Source organism: Micromys minutus, assembly GCF_963924665.1.
Source record: "Micromys minutus genome assembly, chromosome: 27".
Taxonomy (NCBI): domain Eukaryota; kingdom Metazoa; phylum Chordata; class Mammalia; order Rodentia; family Muridae; genus Micromys; species Micromys minutus.
In genome coordinates this window covers 38,610,085-38,627,263 of record NC_137962.1, presented here as the reverse complement: position 1 = coordinate 38,627,263, position 17,179 = coordinate 38,610,085, and the positions used below count along the sequence as shown (strand labels likewise).

General features: G+C 51.1%; 1 protein-coding gene across 1 annotated transcript; it reads right to left on the bottom strand.

Annotated features, from left to right (window-relative positions):
• Nucleotides 1–3,922: 3,922 nt before the first annotated feature.
• Nucleotides 3,923–16,953, bottom strand: DNAL4 (dynein axonemal light chain 4). Its single transcript, XM_080939930.1, has 4 exons — nt 16,852–16,953; nt 7,302–7,493; nt 5,936–6,019; nt 3,923–4,929 (listed from the first exon to the last, which is right to left on the bottom strand). The coding sequence occupies exons 2-4, from the start codon at nt 7,368–7,370 to the stop codon at nt 4,765–4,767; spliced, it is 318 nt and encodes a 105-aa protein (XP_080796056.1). The 5' UTR covers nt 7,371–7,493; nt 16,852–16,953; the 3' UTR covers nt 3,923–4,764.
• Nucleotides 16,954–17,179: the final 226 nt, after the last annotated feature.

The following is a 17,179-nucleotide window of genomic DNA, read 5'->3' as shown; positions in this document are numbered from 1 at the left end:
ACAGTGTGAGTTCCAGGATAGCCAAAGCTACACAGAGAAACCCTGCTCCAAACAGCAACAACGAAAACAAACAGAAAGAAACAAAGAAAAAGAAAGAGACAGACTTGAGGGGTTGGAGAGAAGGCTCAGCAGTTAGGAACAGGGGTTGCCTGAGTTTAGTTCCCACAGCATGGCTCACAACCGTCCATTGTCGGTGATATGATACCTTCTGGCACAAATACAAACATGCAGGCAAATCACCCACATACTGACAAATGAAAATAAATATCTTAAAAAATGAAGAAAGAAACAGGCATGATAAGAACTTGTCAGAGGCTCCTCACAGAATCATTGCTAAGATGGGTGAAGGAGCTGGGTGTGGGAGCACACATGCAGCACTTGGGAGGTAGAGGCAGGGTGACTTCAAAGCCAGACTGGACTACAAGAGACAAGCAAAAGCAAATATTAGGGCCAGCAGGGTGGCTCAGTGGGTAAAGGCACTTGCCACTAAGCTTGACCTGAGTTTGGTCCTTGCGACCCACATGGTCAAGAGACAGAACTGACTTCCATGCATTGTTCTCTGAACGACACACTAAAACAGTGCCACAACCCTATACACATGCATGCACATACCCATCCTCTCTTCCCCACAGACATGCAGGCATGCACATGCGCTCACATACATACACACACACATATTCATGCACACACACACACACAGACACACACACAGACAAACACACACACACATTCATACACACAAACACACATTCATGCAGACAAACACACACACATGCACACACACAGAGACACACTCACACACAGACACACACACACTCACACACACATTCATGCACACACACAGACACACACATACATGCACACACACAGAGACACACTCATACACAGACACACACACACACATTCATACATACACACATTCATGCACACACACACACACACAGACATACACACATACATTCACACACAGACACACACTCACACACTGAACAGTTGAAAGAAGCTGGGGACAATCAGGCAGTGATGAAGATGAAGACAACAATACTAAAGATGCATGTTCCAAGACTCCTAGTGTTGAAAGATGAAGCTGGGACATTGAAGAGAGATCATGACATTGGTGTTCACAACATTTAAAAGGATTAAGGAGATGGCTCTGTAGATAAAAGCATTTGCTGCTCTTGCAGAGGACCCAAGTTTTCTTTGTAGCATCTACACCTGTCATTCCGGCTGCAGGGGGATGATGCCCTTTCTGGACTTTGCTATACACCTGTGCTGGCACATGCACATACCGACCTGCAGACGTACACATGTGCACTGTGCTGGCACATGGACATACCCACCTGCAGACGTACACATGTGCACTGTGCTGGCACATGCACACACCCACCTGCAGACGTACACATGTGCACTGTGCTGGCACATGCACACACCCACCTGCAGACGTACACATGAGCACATAATTAAAAATAAATCTTCAAAAGGACCCTGTGACCTAGCTGCACAGCGTTATGGGGCGAATCTCTATTAGCCAGAAGGACAATGGGTGTGTGCACACACACCATGTATGTGAGCAGAGGTAGTCTCTTCTGGAAAAGCCAGTGAAGACAGCTGGATCACCTTACACAGTTATGAATATAAAGGTTTAGATTCTGACTGCTGGTAGAACTTCTTCCTTTTCCAAATGCTGTATCCATTTAACCTGATACAGTCCTTGGAGCCTGAAGGAGTCGGTTAGCTGTTGATGTTGTAGAGCGTGTTTGGAAGAAGGTAAACACAAACCCAATTGCAGTGACCACTCCGGCTGTGGAGAAACAGATCTTTTAATGGTTCATCTCAGCTCCATTCAAATTAGTAATAGTTCTCGTGCCGAGGCAGACTGAGGGTCTGATTGAGAAGTGAGTATGGTCTTAACTGTATGTCTTCTAAGGCCTTTTCTCCTTTTAGAAAGAAACATTTATGAACTATACCATGAAGGCAGAGGGCTGGGCAGTAACTATAGGAGGGCCCTGTAGAGTGTGTGTGTGTGTGTGTGTGTGTATGTGTGTGTGTGTGTGTGTGTGTGTGACGACTGTCTCTTACCAGCATGTGGGTCCTACAGATTGAGCTCAGGTCATCGGGTTTGGCAGCAGGCAACTCCACCCACCCAGCCATTGAGCCTGCCTCAATGGGACAGGGTCCCTCATTGGCTTGAAACTTGTTGCTATAACTAAACTGGGTGACCAGAGAGACCCAGGGATCCTCCTGTCTCAGCCTCTTCACCTCACAGGTCACAGGTGCATACTGCCACACTTGGCCTTTTACAAAGGTTCTGGGGACCGAACTCAGGTCCTCATGCCTGGGCGGGAAGCACTTTACTGAGCCACCTCGATGTTGCTTGCTCTGTACGTTTTAAGAGGAGGTTTTGCAACTCGGAACCTTGGCTTTTCAGTTGTCTCAGACTATAGTTTTGGGGTCATGTGTAGCACGTTAGCTGAGCCATAGAAGTAATTATAATAAATACTCTCTGTATGTGCAGAAATATTTATGATAGTTCCTATGCTTGCCTTGTACCAAACAAAAACTAAGGCTTTATCCTGGTTTCATTTTTGCTGTCATAATAAAATATCCTCAGAAAAGTTTTAGGGAGAAAGGATTTGATTTAGATCTGACTTCCTGATCATAGTCACTGTGGGGAGGTCAGTGAGCTTGAAGCAGACAGTCATATCCCATCCATGGCCAGGGGTGTGTCTCTACCCTTACAGTCAGGGCCCCTGTAATGGTGCCACCCACTGTGCGCTGGGTCTTCCCCATCCATTAACTTAGCTAACTTCCTGCAGACATGCCACAGGCTGTCCCAATGTAGATGTCCCTCACTGAGACTCTTCCCAGATGGTTCTAGGTGATGTCGACAGCTGACACTAACCATCAGAGCTGTCATTGTGTAGTAAACTATGATTTTATGTGGTGGAAACTGGGAGGGGACACTTAACTTCGAGCTATAAGAATATCCTTTTCTAACTTTACCCTTACACTATAATTATGTTTCTGTTAAGGAGGAAGAAGATACTGGCCAGGGAAGTACTCTGCTGTGGTGCCCTATCACCTACCTGCCTGACAGTGGCCACACAACCATACTCCCTGGGAGCAGGAGGGGGCCCCTGCAGTGACAGCACTATCCATGGTGACAAGCTTGCTGCCTGTGACTGTGATACTATGTGGGTTAGGTTCATTAGCTTCATTCTGCCCAGGTGAGCCAGTGTGAGCTGGCAAGGGAACTGTCACAGTAGTGGCCCAGTGCAAATCACTGGGGTATCAACTGTGCAAATGCTCCAGTAACCTCTGGGGGACAAGTGTCGCACCCACTCTACAGACAAAGCTGCAGAGGCCTAGAATGTAATAAAGGACCAGATATAAAAACCTTGGGCCCATAATCCCAGCCACCATTTCAATTTGGCTGCTGGCTAAGCCAGCCTCATTTGCCAGCACCCACGTGTGGCACATTAAGGGAAGAACAGATGTAGGCAGGCGTTGATCAGCCGCAGCTATTCCAGGCTGGTGCCCCCTCACCACCTCCTGAAGCACCCCACCTGGTCACTCTTCCAGTTCCATGCACAGGGCTGCCCATCTCTCTGTAGCAATAGGGCCAGGGAGCTGCCTCCCACCCGGTTCAAGAGGACTAATTCCTGCTGCTCACATCTGCCCATATGGCTGTGGTGACACCTGTCCAGACCTGTGCCCTGTGCATATGCACACATACAAGCACACTCACCCCTCCCTGGCTTTCGCAGCAACTTTGTCCAGTTGACCTGATAACGGGGCACGCATGTGGAGTAGGGCAGGCCGGGGCCCTTGTTCCAGGAAAGTTCAATACACCATAGACTACGTTTCGTTTTTGGTCATTTTAATTGTAAAAACCAAGATGTTTATATAAATAAGACCGCTGTGTAAAATAGGATTCACCCTCCTACTAAAACCCTTCTTCCCACACTCAAAAAGAATCTAGAAAAGCCAGCAAGGTAAGAAGTACAAATCGCATGCGGTCCCTGATGAAGTCCCTGGCAGGCCAGGTTTCCCTGCTAACGGTGAGGTCACTCCGGGCCCAGGTGTCTCACCGGAGCTCAGCAACACTTCTGAGAAGCCGGTCTACACCACGGCCCTCGCTCTCAGCCATGCAGCTGATCTGGTGGAGGTGGTGTGAAAGGTTCATGAGGCTCGGGCTGGGAGAAGGGGACCGGAAGACTGTGATCCTCGTATCAAAGCCAGGGTTGTGAACTGCTGGTCCAGTAAGATGTGGTGGTCTGTTCAGCCCTGGACCGGGCTGCGGAAGGGGAGAGGGAACTCCTTCCCCATGACAAGGAGAGATCTGCCCTGTGTCTCATGAGAGGAGACGTAAGAGCTTTGTCTTCAGCTCACTTCACATGGCCACTTACAACAAGGGCAGTACACACTTCCCAGAAGTCCTGGGGGCAGAAGGGTTTTGGGGCTGCTGGGATGGAAGGTGGGACCAGTCTGTTTCAAGAAGAATCCCATGCCTCACCCCTCACCTGCCACATCTCACCCTTCATGCACACAGAGAGGCCTGTCCACAGCTCAGAGCTCAGAGGGAGACAAGAAGAGCCTGGGAGTGGAGAGGTCACCTAGCTCACACTCGGTGTGGCTCAGGAAACTGGTACACAAGGACAAACGAAAAGACTCAACTCTCCTCACAAGAGCCAGGCTCTGCCTAGGGGAGCCTGGGGAGCCCCCCAGCCCAGAGGACAGGCAGGAGAGCTGCAGGGGTGGGGGTCAGGAGCACTTCCACACACACACGGCCAGGGTTCCCCCGAAGTACAGGTACAGGAGGTTCTTCACCTCGTGGGTGATCTCAAACCCAAAGCCCTCGCCGATCACCACGTGCCAGGAGGAGCCAAACTTCTTGTCCATTGTCTCCTTGATCATCTTTGCAGCACTCTGGAAGGGAGAGGGGGCGATCAGGGGCAGTGGCAGGCTGCTGCCCCAGCCTGACATCAGTCTGCCCGCAGGATCACCACAGACGTTTCTACAGTTCCCTCCTGCAGTGGAACAGCTCCTGGACACCTGTCAGTCAGGAACTGGTGAAGGCTGGAAGAGATGGCGGCTTGAGGAAGGCTGGGCTGAGGGCTGGCTCAGCCACTCTGGCTCCAGACCAGCACCAACACCCTCAGCCGTGACCCAGAGAAAAGGGGCCCAAGGCCGTCGTGGAGGCCAGAGGAAATAAGAGTGGGGTGCTCATTGTGAGGTATAACATGGGCCCTGCAGGATACCTGAGAACAGCTTGTTCCCAGCAGGTGTGGCAGCCTCAGAAAGACCTCAGTACGAACGGCACATCATTTCCCTGAAGGCTCTTTCCAAAAGCTTCCTTCAGCATGAAGAGGTTTGGAGACACTGAGCACTGTGTTCCCATCACTTCAATAGCTCAGGAAAGAGGCACCGTCACCCCTAGACTACAGGCTAGGGCTCTGGGTTCAGAGCTGAGAAATGGTTTGTCTTGAGAACACAGCCAAGGTGGCCACACCACCACCATCTTTCTCACTACAGTCTCATGAGTGGCACTGCTGTACTTACCTGTGGCCACAGTCCCAGGACCTAAAGCAATATCTTTCTGAATGGATGGATGAATTCATGGATGAATGCCTGGCAGGCCCCTGCTCATGGCTGGGATAGAGCCCAAGAAGCCTAGCCCATAGCCCCCTTGAAGAGTATGGGGCAGAGGTGCTGTGGAGACCCTGCTGGCTTCCCTCCCTCAAGGGCTGGGTGTGGCCCTTGGTACCCTGGCTAGAGCCGCCCTCTTCTCTCACTGGCCTTCCAGAATAGGGACCACCTCCAAACAAGGCTCTCGCTTTGTCCCAACAGGACTGTGGAGCTGGCTACCAGGAGCCACCCTATCACACACAGGGTCACCAGAGGCACAAGGGGCCACCTGCACTGATGCCAATACCTCATTGTTGTTGGAGAATTTCTCACAGGCTGTGACACATAGCTCCATGGTCTCCACTCGCATCTCCTCTGGCATGTCCGAGTGCTAGAGACAGGGCAGGGTGACAAACAGAGAGAGGCTTAGCCGTGACCTGGCCTTCTTGGCCAGCCTCTCGGCTTTAAGCTTAAGGCATGGACACTAGGTGGCTTCCCTGGCCCAGCGTTGGGCAAATGAGCTCTTCCTGGCTGGGGGCCTACGGCTGGGGCGGAACAGGCACGATGGCAATGGGCTCTGGAGCCTGTGCCTCTGCCAGGGACATGTGTGGGAGGAGCCCCACCAGAGGAAGTGGGCTCTTTCAGAGCCAGAAGGGATGACCTGGCCATTTTTGGGGCCCCACTCCCTCTGAATCTTGGCTCTTCTTTCTCAAGCAGCTTGCCAGGTTCCTCTTCCTCCCATATGGAGGCCTGGGTCAATCTTCATCCTCTCCCTCTTCAGCCAAGTTTTTTCTCCACACAGCTGTGCCTGGGGTGGGGGTCACCCTCCTTGGGCTCTGGTTTCCTATGTCCCACTGCCCAGGGGAACCTCAAGCAGTTGTCTAAAATCTCTGATTGTCTAAAGTCAATTTCCTTGACTTTCTTCCCCTGATATCCAGATCCCGTCCTTAGTGAGCACCTTGGCCGGGGCCAGCCTCACACCTCCACTACAGGGCTTGACTACTGCACCTCCGTCACTGGGCTTTGGCAGTCTTAGCACTTTCCCCTGAATCCACTCTCCTAAGAACAGCGAGTGAGTTTCTAACGACATGACACCTTACATCCATCCCCTCACTGCTCCCTGGTCCTCAGGACAGAAGCTACATTCCTCACTCTGTTCCTCAAGTGGCTGCCAGCCAGGCCTGCACAGGCTGACCCCACACCACTCTGACGCTCACACCTGCCACTCCTCAGGGGCTCAAGTCAGCAGTGTTGGTGATGACAAACTTGTTCCACTCAGCCTCCTATGCAGGCAGCTTCTTTGAGGGACAGATGCTTCCTCAAGTCCTTGCAAAGCCTGTCACCTAACTTGATGAGGGGCACTGATATGATTTCTTCCAGGCACTGGCCTCTGCACCAGCTCAGTTTTTCTTTACAGCACTCATTGCCTGCCGCCATGCGAGCCAGACCATCATCTGCCTTGTTGGCCACCATCTGTACATTGCCTGGACCCCGCTCCACATACAGCAGGGAGCCTGAACGTAACTGGTGATTGAATGAATGAATGAAAGAATGAATCACTGTGACTTAATGTTTGGGGTGGAGCCAGCAGAGCCCTGTCCTCTTCACTGCAAGCTCCACCCACCTGCAGGCACTGGGGCCTGCTGGCCACTTCCCTCCCTCCTTAGGCTTACCCTGACCAGGGGAAAGGTCTGCAACCGTTTATAGTCAGCCTCCTCTTTCTTCCCTTCGGTCTCTCCCATGATCCTCCCAGCGTGCCCTCAGGAGGAGAGTAGGGCTTTCAGGAGGTGCTGAGCTCCTGACGGTCTCGGGAAACAGGCCGTGCCAACTTGGCAGGAGCAGAAAATGTCTTTCCCCAAGGGGTGCTGCAGAAAACAGGAAAAGCAGGAGGGAAGAGTTGGCTTCAAAACCACACATCACAAATTAGAACTGTCTCAGTGACAATCTGACACCTCCCCATCTCAACGCCTCTGCCTCCTTTCCCAAATGGCCAGCATGTCTGCAGACGGAGGGTGAGTCAACCCGAGATGTTGCAAGAACACACTGTCATTGTCAAGACAGATACTGTGAGCCAGGCCCAGGATGGAGCTGAGAGCTCCCAATTAGCAAGGACAGTTTCTGAGTGCCAATGACAGCCTGTCTGGTTTGAAGGAAGCCAAATGCACAGGTGACCACTGACAATTCAGGCCTGTCACCAAGTGGTGGATCCCTTCTTCAGGACCCTGCTCTGCAGAACAGGAACAGTGATATGTGGTGGCCTTCTTGGCACACCAGGTGCCTTGATGGTCCCTGCCTACGCTCCCCAGAGCTATTGGGTCCTGTCTGGTCCAGCTGGAAGGCCCAGGCGCTGGTACCGGTTCAGCCAATGACCAGCAGCATAGCCTGGGGCAGAGGAGCTCTCATCAGTGACTGAGGCCAAACCAAGGACAGGGAACTCAATGAGACAGGGCGTGTGAAGCAGGCGCCTGGGTCTCAGTTAGTGGCTGTCCCCTTCCTCTGGCTTCCAGGGGATTCAATGATAGTTCTAGACCTTCCCTCACCACCCCCCAGACAGGGTTTCTAGACTCTTTCTAGACTCGAGCCCCCCCCACCAGACCTGGGCATCTAGTGACAGGCAGAGCTTTTCACAGTCAGATAGACTGTACTTGAATGAGCTCCAGCCCTGCAGAAGCTAGGATGCTTCTTCACCATCCTAGAAGGAAACCAAAGGGCTTCCTCTCAGGGATACTGACATCCACGCGGGCAAATCACTGCAACGAAGAACCATTGAGCACACACACGGGACCACACGTCACAGCAGCATTTCTAAAATCTAGATCTCAATTAGATTTCACCGAAAGGCCTCCCAACTCCAAGACGCCCAGCATAGTAACCAAGAGGTATATCTATGAATTTTGAAACAGTGGTTGTCCAGGCTGGCTTGGAACTTTTGGACTCCAGTGACCCTCCTTCAGTCTGCAAATAGCTGGGACTATAGACACAGGCTGGGAGCTGGTCCTATGGATTAACTATCACTCGATAGCTGGGACTATAGACACAGGCTGGGAGCTGGTCCTATGGATTAACTATCACTCGCCAGCCCAGTCCTGGCACTTGGTCTTTGTGCTGCACTTCATGCTGACGGCCATAGAAGCTAGGGCCTGGGAGTGGAGGCAGGAGAGCTGCCACCTCTGGCCTACCGGTGTCACCCTGGAGCAGCTCTCTCACTCCAGGAACTCACACGGGTCCTTGCTGCACACTTGACCACAAGTGTGGCTCAGATGACCTGGCAGTAATTTAAATGCTCCACCTCCTTCCTGTGGTCCCAGGGTGACTGTGATTTCTGGGTACTCTCTCCAGCTGCCCAGATGCTGCTGGACACTACTGGTGCCCCTCGCCCCCAATTGGTGGATACCCTCAAGCAAGGCTCAAAGCTTGGCACAGATTCCACCATTCCACAACACTGGTGTTTTCTGACTTCCCAGGGGACAGATGGCTCCCCTTATCTTCCAACTCTGGGCATTTGTACAACTTGGGTTTTTAGCAGGTTTTGTTTGTCTCTACATAGGAGCTGGCTGTTTACCAAGCACAATCTCACTGTACTTTTTGGTCAGGTTGCTTGTTTCACAAAATCCAATGGGCGACTTCATCTCTGCTCACCAGCATTAAAGCCTGCCTCCCATCTTCTGCTCCTGGCTTTAGTAGCACCCTTCACTGGCTCCCAAGCCACCCTCATACGGCAGGGGGTGCCAGGGCTCTCCACTTTGTTTACCTCTGAAAATCCCAAGTGGGAATGACTTAAAGTGTGGAAGCAGCTGCTCCAGCATCTTCCACTTATGTATTTCAACTCAAGTTGATTCATCCTCAGTGCTAAGAAAGGCTGCCAGGCCGAGGACAGGGAGGGGTACGGTGGGGGCAGGGGTGACACAGAACACATGGCGCATACCATTTAAAGACCATTAAAGGCCACCATGCCTATAGCCTCAAAAAGAATCTATGGAAGCTCACAGGACTTCAGGGGTGCTACCAGAGTACAATCTTCAGCAAAATCCCCAGGATGGTTCTAGGGAGCAACAGTGTAGAGGACAGCAAGTCATAACATTTATGTCTAGGGCCTGCAGATATAACAAAGTACTTGCTTAGCAGGTGAAAGGCTCTGAGTTTGATCCCTAACGCTGCAAAATAGATATATAAGCCAACGAACCAGTGGAACATTGAGGTCTATAAGAGAATGGAGTCCTGCCTACTTCCTTGGCTTTGGAGACCTGAACAAGGGGCTGCAGCTAGGCCCAGGTTTCTTCTTGGACATGTCTTTCTCCTTCTTGGCAGGCTGACACAGCCTGTGAATGGTGTGAAACACCCGCTGTTCTGTAGTTCTGGCTGCCCTCTAGGGCTATCCCTCCTCCAGCCAGGACTCAGCCAACATTATTCAACAGATAAGCTATGGAACATGATTCAAACACACAGAGCTTTTCCTAATCACTGCTTATGTCCCTGGCAATCCAAACGGGTAAGACTTACAGAGGAAGAGGGGTTGTTAGTGATGACGCACTCCCACACAGAAAGGGAAGAGATTCTTAGGACCCTGCATCATTCTGTGCAGCTCCAGTTCTTCTCCTACGATTAGCACACCCTGCTGAACATATGCTACCCAAAATAGCTCAACTGAGGTTTTAATAACCTTATCAATCTCTCGTGTGAGCGAGCACATGCCTGAGAGAGGCTGAGTCAGAGCAGGCCACAGTCTTTAGTAACGTAAGTGTGCCACAGTCAGGGCTTCAAAAGTTCAACGCCATCTGGCCCATGGTGGGGCCTGCCCTCCCCACAGGACTCCTTTATGTAACCTCACCTAGGATGTACACACAGGGCTGCCCCATTGCCTTGTCAGAGCCGGTGCACCTGTCTGGGAGGTCCTTGTTCTTTGTGACACTGACCTTAAATCACCATCTGTTACTCTGCTTTTGAGTATTTGAGGAGAATCTTTAAGAGAACATGGTCTCTGGAAACTAAAGCCAAAACTATCTGCCAACTATGTGTGCGTGCGTGTGTGCTCATGTGCATTATGTGCTAACACTTAATGTTTTGGAACATCCTTGGCCTTTAGGATTATAACCCATTACATAACCAAGACACTACAGGACCCTTTCAGAGTGTCCAGTAGTTTTGGAAACAGTGTTTCCAAAAACAGGTTCTGTAGGTAGGTCTGAATTCATATCTGTTCTGAGTCTGACAGGTGCTCATCGGGATGTGGGGACTGGGCAGGCTCTACCTCACAGGAAGGATCAGCAGCTGTTGCTGGGGTGGCAGGAAGGGGACCTTTGCCATCTTTCTTCCCAGGAGCCAATCATGCACAAAAGCATTTGGCCCAGCACACTGTGACTTCCCCATTCCCACTGTGGGTCGACCTCTTCTTTAGCACTGGAGGAAGTCAGGAGCACATCAGTGAAGCCTGGTTTGGTTGGACCAGTGGAGGCAGTGGCACAGCTGCATTCCACGTCATCACATTTGCTGCTTCATTTCAATACTACAAGAGCTGCCCACTGGACTGGCTTCCAACTCTTCAGCCTCTAAGGGAGGGAGAGAATATGGCATCCGGTGCTCACGGAGCTTTGGTAGCTGGCCTGAGAGTACACAGCCAACATTTGTAGTCCAAATCTAGCCTCCTGACTTCACCTTCAGTGAAATAACTCCAACGTCGGCATCCTCCAGGCTAGCCACCTCTCTGTGCCTGCCTCCCACCTTTACCGATAGGGGGTGGGCTCCATGACCACCACAGTCATCAGAGCAATGAATGGGAGGCCAGAAGGTAGTTTGGTTCAGTATAACTACGTAGCCAGTTTGGTTCAACTTTCTGGAATCTGAACTAGCATAGTTTATTTTAGGCATATTTAATAGCACATTTTGGTGAAAACTTTCCTGGTGGTAATTAACTCAATCCCACATGCACAATAAAGCTCAAGGCATGACTGCATTAACTCTCTGTAAGATACATGTGACATTTTCCATAAAGATGGTTCTGGAGATTGACAAACTCATGATTGGGGTCTTGGGGAAGATCCAGTGTGATCTCGGCCACACAGACAGGACAACAGTCCCCAGGCTATTAGTCATGTCTGCTTCCAGCCTTCTGGGCAGGATACCAGTCCTTTGAGGAAGTAACCTGTGTGTTTAACATTCCAGGTTCCCCTTGTGCTTCTGCGTGTCTGCCTTGTGACCTTGTGACCACAATGGCCTCTGTGGCTCCCACATCTCCCCCCTTTTAAAGTTTTAGGGAGAAAATTGAAGCTGTAATAGAGGCCAAGGCTAAAGCCTGCGTGCATGGCTAGTCTATTATAGGCAAGCATAAGTGAATTAATTCTCTAGCCAATAGAGGACCAGACCAAGGAAGGGGGAAAGCCATCTCAACCATAATGGCCATTCAAAGATCACTTGAGAGATGTTTATCTCTTTATGCAGGACATTAATCTCTGATAGTATGAGAAAACCTGACACATTAATGCTTTAAGTAAATCCTGGCAACCAAGATTATGCTTGAGCAACAGTACAGTAGCTCTTTGAAAACTGTGGTTTCTCCACACCTCCCACATGCCCATACCGGGGACATACCTTGGGCATCTTGGTCATCACAACTCTGCCTTTTCTGACAAGCCCGCCCTCTGCCTCTACAAACCAATGAGAACAAAGCTGACAAGGTAAGAAAAAAGGTCCAGGGACACCAACAGAAGATCAAGGTGATGAGTGGATCCCCAAAGGCCTGGGTTACCCTGGTTAGGCCAGAGTGAGGAGCAAAGCCAGGGCTGCCAGGCTGCCATTCTCAAAGAGCATCAGATTTCTATGACTAGCTGAGTGTGGTAGCACATGTATGTAATGCCCAGCATAGCCTATATTATGGGTTTCAGACCAAACAAGGCAACAGACGGAGACCCTATCTTCCCCCAACCCTTCCCGGCTTGATTTTTTCAAGACAGGCATTCTCTGAGTATCCCTGACTGTTCTGGTACTTACTTGCTTTATAGACCAGGCTGCCCTCAAACTCAGAGAGATCCACCTGCCTCTGCCTCCAGAGTGCTGGGATTAAAGGTGCATGCCACCAACACCTAGCATAAAACCTATCTTAAAAAAATTTTTTTAAAGAAAAAAGAAGAAAGGATGGAAGAAGGGTGGGCGGGCAGGCAGGCAGGCATAGGCAGGCAGGCATAGGTAGGCAGGCAGGCATAGGTAGGCAGGCATAGGTAGGCAGACAGGCATAGGTAGGCAGGCAGGCAGGCAGGCATAGGTAGGCAGGCAGGCAGGCAGACATAGGTAGGCAGGCATAGGTAGGCAGACATAGGTAGGCAGGCATAGGTAGGCAGACATAGGTAGGCAGGCATAGGTAGGCAGGCAGGCATAGGTAGGCAGGCATAGGCAGACAGGCATAGGTAGGCAGGCATAGGTAGGCAGGCATAGGTAGGCAGGCATAGGTAGGCAGGCATAGGTAGGCAGGCAGACATAGGTAGGCAGGCATAGGTAGGCAGGCAGGCATAGGCAGACAGTCATAGGTAGGCAGGCATAGGTAGGCAGGCAGACATAGGTAGGCAGGCAGACATAGGTAGGCAGACATAGGTAGGCAGGCAGGCATAGGTAGGCAGGCAGACATAGGTAGGCAGGCATAGGTAGGCAGGCAGACATAGGTAGGCAGGCATAGGCAGGCAGACATAGGTAGGCAGGCATAGGCAGGCAGACATAGGTAGGCAGGCAGACATAGGTAGGCAGGCAGGCATAGGTAGGCAGGCAGACATAGGTAGGCAGGCATAGGTAGGCAGACTTAGGTAGGCAGGCAGACATAGGTAGGTAGGCAGGCATAGGCAGGCAGGCAGACATAGGTAGGCAGGCAGGCATAGGTAGGCAGGCATAGGTAGGCAGGAATAGGCAGGAAGGCACAGGCAGGCAGGTAGGCCAGAGAGATTAACAGGAAGGAGGGGATAACTTCAGTCCTTAAAAATAGTTACCTTTCTACATATACAAAAGCTGCCTAGTTTGCTTCTCAAAGGTCTTTACTTTTTCTCAATCCCACTGAGGCCCAGTGAAAACTCTGATATGCTTTGATCATGGAGAGGGAGGGGAAAGAGAAAGGAAGGAAGGGGAGGAGAGGTGGGATTAGGAGAGACATATGTTGACTAGGCAATTCATCATTTTCTTTGTCCAACACCTCGTGCTAAACAACAGTGACTCACACCATGTGTCCCCAACGGCCATACACACATTTAAATGTGTTCCCAAACATTTTTGTAGGAGACAAGTGTAATAAAAAGTCACAGCCCTGGCAGCTGTGGACTGCATGAGAGCAGCTGTTTATGGCATGGGTTACACAGACTCCGCCCCACTTCTTCCACAGATTTGAATGTAAGGAATTAAAGGTGACCTTATCACAGGATCGAATTGCACGAAGCACACAGCACGCATGCAGCACGGTTTATTTCCTAGGAAACCGCTGACAATTGCTATCAGCAGTCACATCTTACAAGTGATCACAATCTCACCATGTGGCCTGAGTCCAGACAATACCCCCCCAGCCAGGTCTGGTTTACTGTCCCAGAACCAGTATTTCAGTGGCAGGCACATGGCAGGAGTCCAAAAGATATCCAAAATGTAACTAAAGTATATTTCAGCTACCTCCTGGGAGGGGACAGGGCTACCCAAAGCCATCCAACAATACTTCCTAAGCACTGCAGCTGGGATAGCACAGCTGGTTTGCCAGACATCCATGAGGACTTGAGTTTGGGTCCCCAGCATCCACGCAAACAGCTGGGCGCGAAGCTGGAAAGATGGCTCCACAGGCAAAAGTGCTTGCTGCATGAGTCAGATGCCTGAGTTCAACCCAGAACCCATGTGAAAGGAGAGACCCAGCTCCAAAAAGTTCTCCTTTGATCTCCATCTGCACATTGGGGGAGCACTTTCTCTCTTACAGGAGTGCACACACCTAGAGGTGTTTGAGTGCTGTGCTATGTGCATGTCATCCTAGTGTTGGGGACACAGAGGCAGAAGAATCCTGGGGTTTGTTGGCCAGCCAGTATAGTCAAATAGTGAGTTATAGGTTTGAGGAGAGACCCTGTCTTAAAAAAACCTAAAGTGGAGAGTGATTGAGAAAATACCAGTCATCCATCTTTGCTCTCCACGTGTGAGTACAAACATTCACACAGGCACCCCTACACACACAACATGTCTATGCACACACAATTTTTAAAAACACATATTGACTTAATATTGATCTTCAACCAGAGCCCTACAGAGGATTCTACACAAATTCTCTCAAAAATTCATCACACCAAAAAACCTGTCGGACAGGCACTGTCCCCCCCATGTAACTACTGATGAGCCCACGGAGACTCTCCATCTGGACATGGAGAGCCAGAGCCCACTGTGTACATGACTTCACGCCCATGCTTTTGACAACTCCACCATAACTAAGCAAGAGGCAACACGGCTGACATGGAGGGTCCAGTGTGCATGAAAACTGACCCAGGAGTGCGGTCCAGGGCAGAAAGGCGTCAAGGGAATCCAGTCACGTGGGCATGGGAGGAGACTCCAGATGGAGGAACAGTGGTCTTGAGAGAAAGTTCAAGGCTTCCCTGGACTGGGAGTAAGAACACAATTGAGAAGCAAGAAAAAAAGCTGGGGTTGGGTTATGGAAGTGTAGAGGGCCCTAAAACTCTGGCAGAAAAGTATGGATTTTGTTTTCACTCTCACAAAACAGGGTGGCCTTGAACTCACTGAACAGCTGAGGATGATCTTGAACTCTTGAGACTGCTGCTATGACCAAGCACTTGGAGGTTGCAAGCATGCATCACCTTGCCTGGCTTCTCTGAGCTGGTAGCATAGTGGTTGGGCAGTTGGACTGATAGGAAGCAACTAGGAAGCTACAGCAATAGCCCAGACAGAATCAAGGTAACTTGATAACTTCCTCAGTGGAAGGAGCCAACAGAGAATGGAAGAAACCAGGTAGAACAGATTGGCAGGTAGAGGTGGGCCTGCTTGATGCTAGCAGGAATAAAAGATGGCAGAGTCATGATGCTTGGGAAAGGGAGGCTCTGAATCCGACCCCCACATCCCCATATCAACCTCTTCCAGTTCCCTCACTCCCCAACCCCACACAGAGCCAGAGAGCAGCCCTAAGGTTCACCTGCAGACCTACTAAGTGGGTGGCACAGGAAAGCACTGGGCTCCTCCCAGGAGGGAAATGGTGAGGTAGTAAGAGACAAAAAGAAATTAGGGGCGTGGAGCATGAAGACCGGAGTTTTCTTCCCAGCACCCGTGTAAAAGGCTGGGTGTGGTGGCCATGCCTGTGACCCCAGCATTGGAGAAGCACCTAGAAAGATCGATCCTTGGAATTCATTGGCCATGTAGCCCAATGCTGAACTCCTGGCATCAATGAGAGACCCTGTCTCAAACAACAAGGTAGGGAGTGATTGAGTAGAACACCAAGTGTTGACTTTTGGCCTGTACATGAAACTGCACGCACGGGATCGCACAAACACACAGGGGGATAAAATCAAGTTAGCAAGTACCGAATCTACACTGGACTGGGCCCTTTGTACTTCAATTGCCAAAGGAGATGAGCTTCAGACTCTTGGCCTCATAGGTGCACTGACTGGTGCCCAGAGAGGTCTCAGGTAATTCTCACAAATGGGAATCCAAGTTAGGTTTGCCAAGCTCTTTGCATTATGTAAAAGATTAGAAGGAGAACACATCCCAAGGGGCGCTGACAGTTGAGTCCAAGAACATCAACCTAGGACGACAGAGTCCAAAAGGCCTTTGCGACCATTCAACCCAATTTTGACTTTATAGATGGGAAGACTGAGTCCCCCACGTCGGGCAATAGTCAGCCTAAAATCCCAGAGTGTCACCAAATCACCAAACCCAAGTGGTCTGGGACGAGGCGACTCAGACCACCAGCCAGCAGCGAGGTGGTGCGCGGACAAAGTGCTGCGGGAGTCAGAACAGGGAGGATGCGAGGGCATAGGGTTAAAGAGGACCCAAGATGAGTGAGGAGGAACGGCCTGCAGAGTGGTGATGGTGGGCAATGTCACTGCCCAGCTCCGCGGTCCCCTACATGGGACAAGGGGAAGTCCTGGGCCGGGAACCGTGGGCTGGGGACCTAGGTGGGGCCTCGCGTTGGGCCAGGCCTTGTGCGCCCCGCGCGTCCTCCCGCCCTCCCTCGGGGCCAGTCCTCCCCGCCGCGCTGCCCACCGCACTCCGCGGCCTCACCTGCTCCCGCGGGGGCCGGAGCCGAGGCCGCTACCAGCGCACCCCCGCCAGGGTTGTCAAGGAACGTACAAGAGTGTCTTAGCAACCATCACGGAAGTCCCGTCCCGTCACCGGACGTTGACAGAAATTTCACTTATTATTGGTGTAGAGAAGTGCCAATTAATTCCGAAGGGGCCTAGGAGGCCGGCGCTTACGCGAGGGGCGTGGCTCAAAGACCTAGGCGAGGAGGTGGGGCGTCGCTCATAGTCGTCTTAAGCCTGCCGGAGCATCTGCCTTCAGGCAGAAGTAGTCTTTGGAAAGGAGCAAATTTCGTAAAGCTGTTTTGCCC

Excerpts from the sequence above, each read along its gene's own strand:
- DNAL4 (XM_080939930.1), bottom strand. The coding sequence starts at position 7,370 with ATGGGAGAGACCGAAGGGAAGAAAGAGGAGGCTGACTATAAACGGTTG. Across the intron at positions 6,020-7,301 it reads AGACCTTTCCCCTGGTCAGG|CACTCGGACATGCCAGAGGA; the intron begins GTAAGCCTAAGG and ends CCCTGTCTCTAG. Across the intron at positions 4,930-5,935 it reads AATTCTCCAACAACAATGAG|AGTGCTGCAAAGATGATCAA; the intron begins GTATTGGCATCA and ends TCTCCCTTCCAG.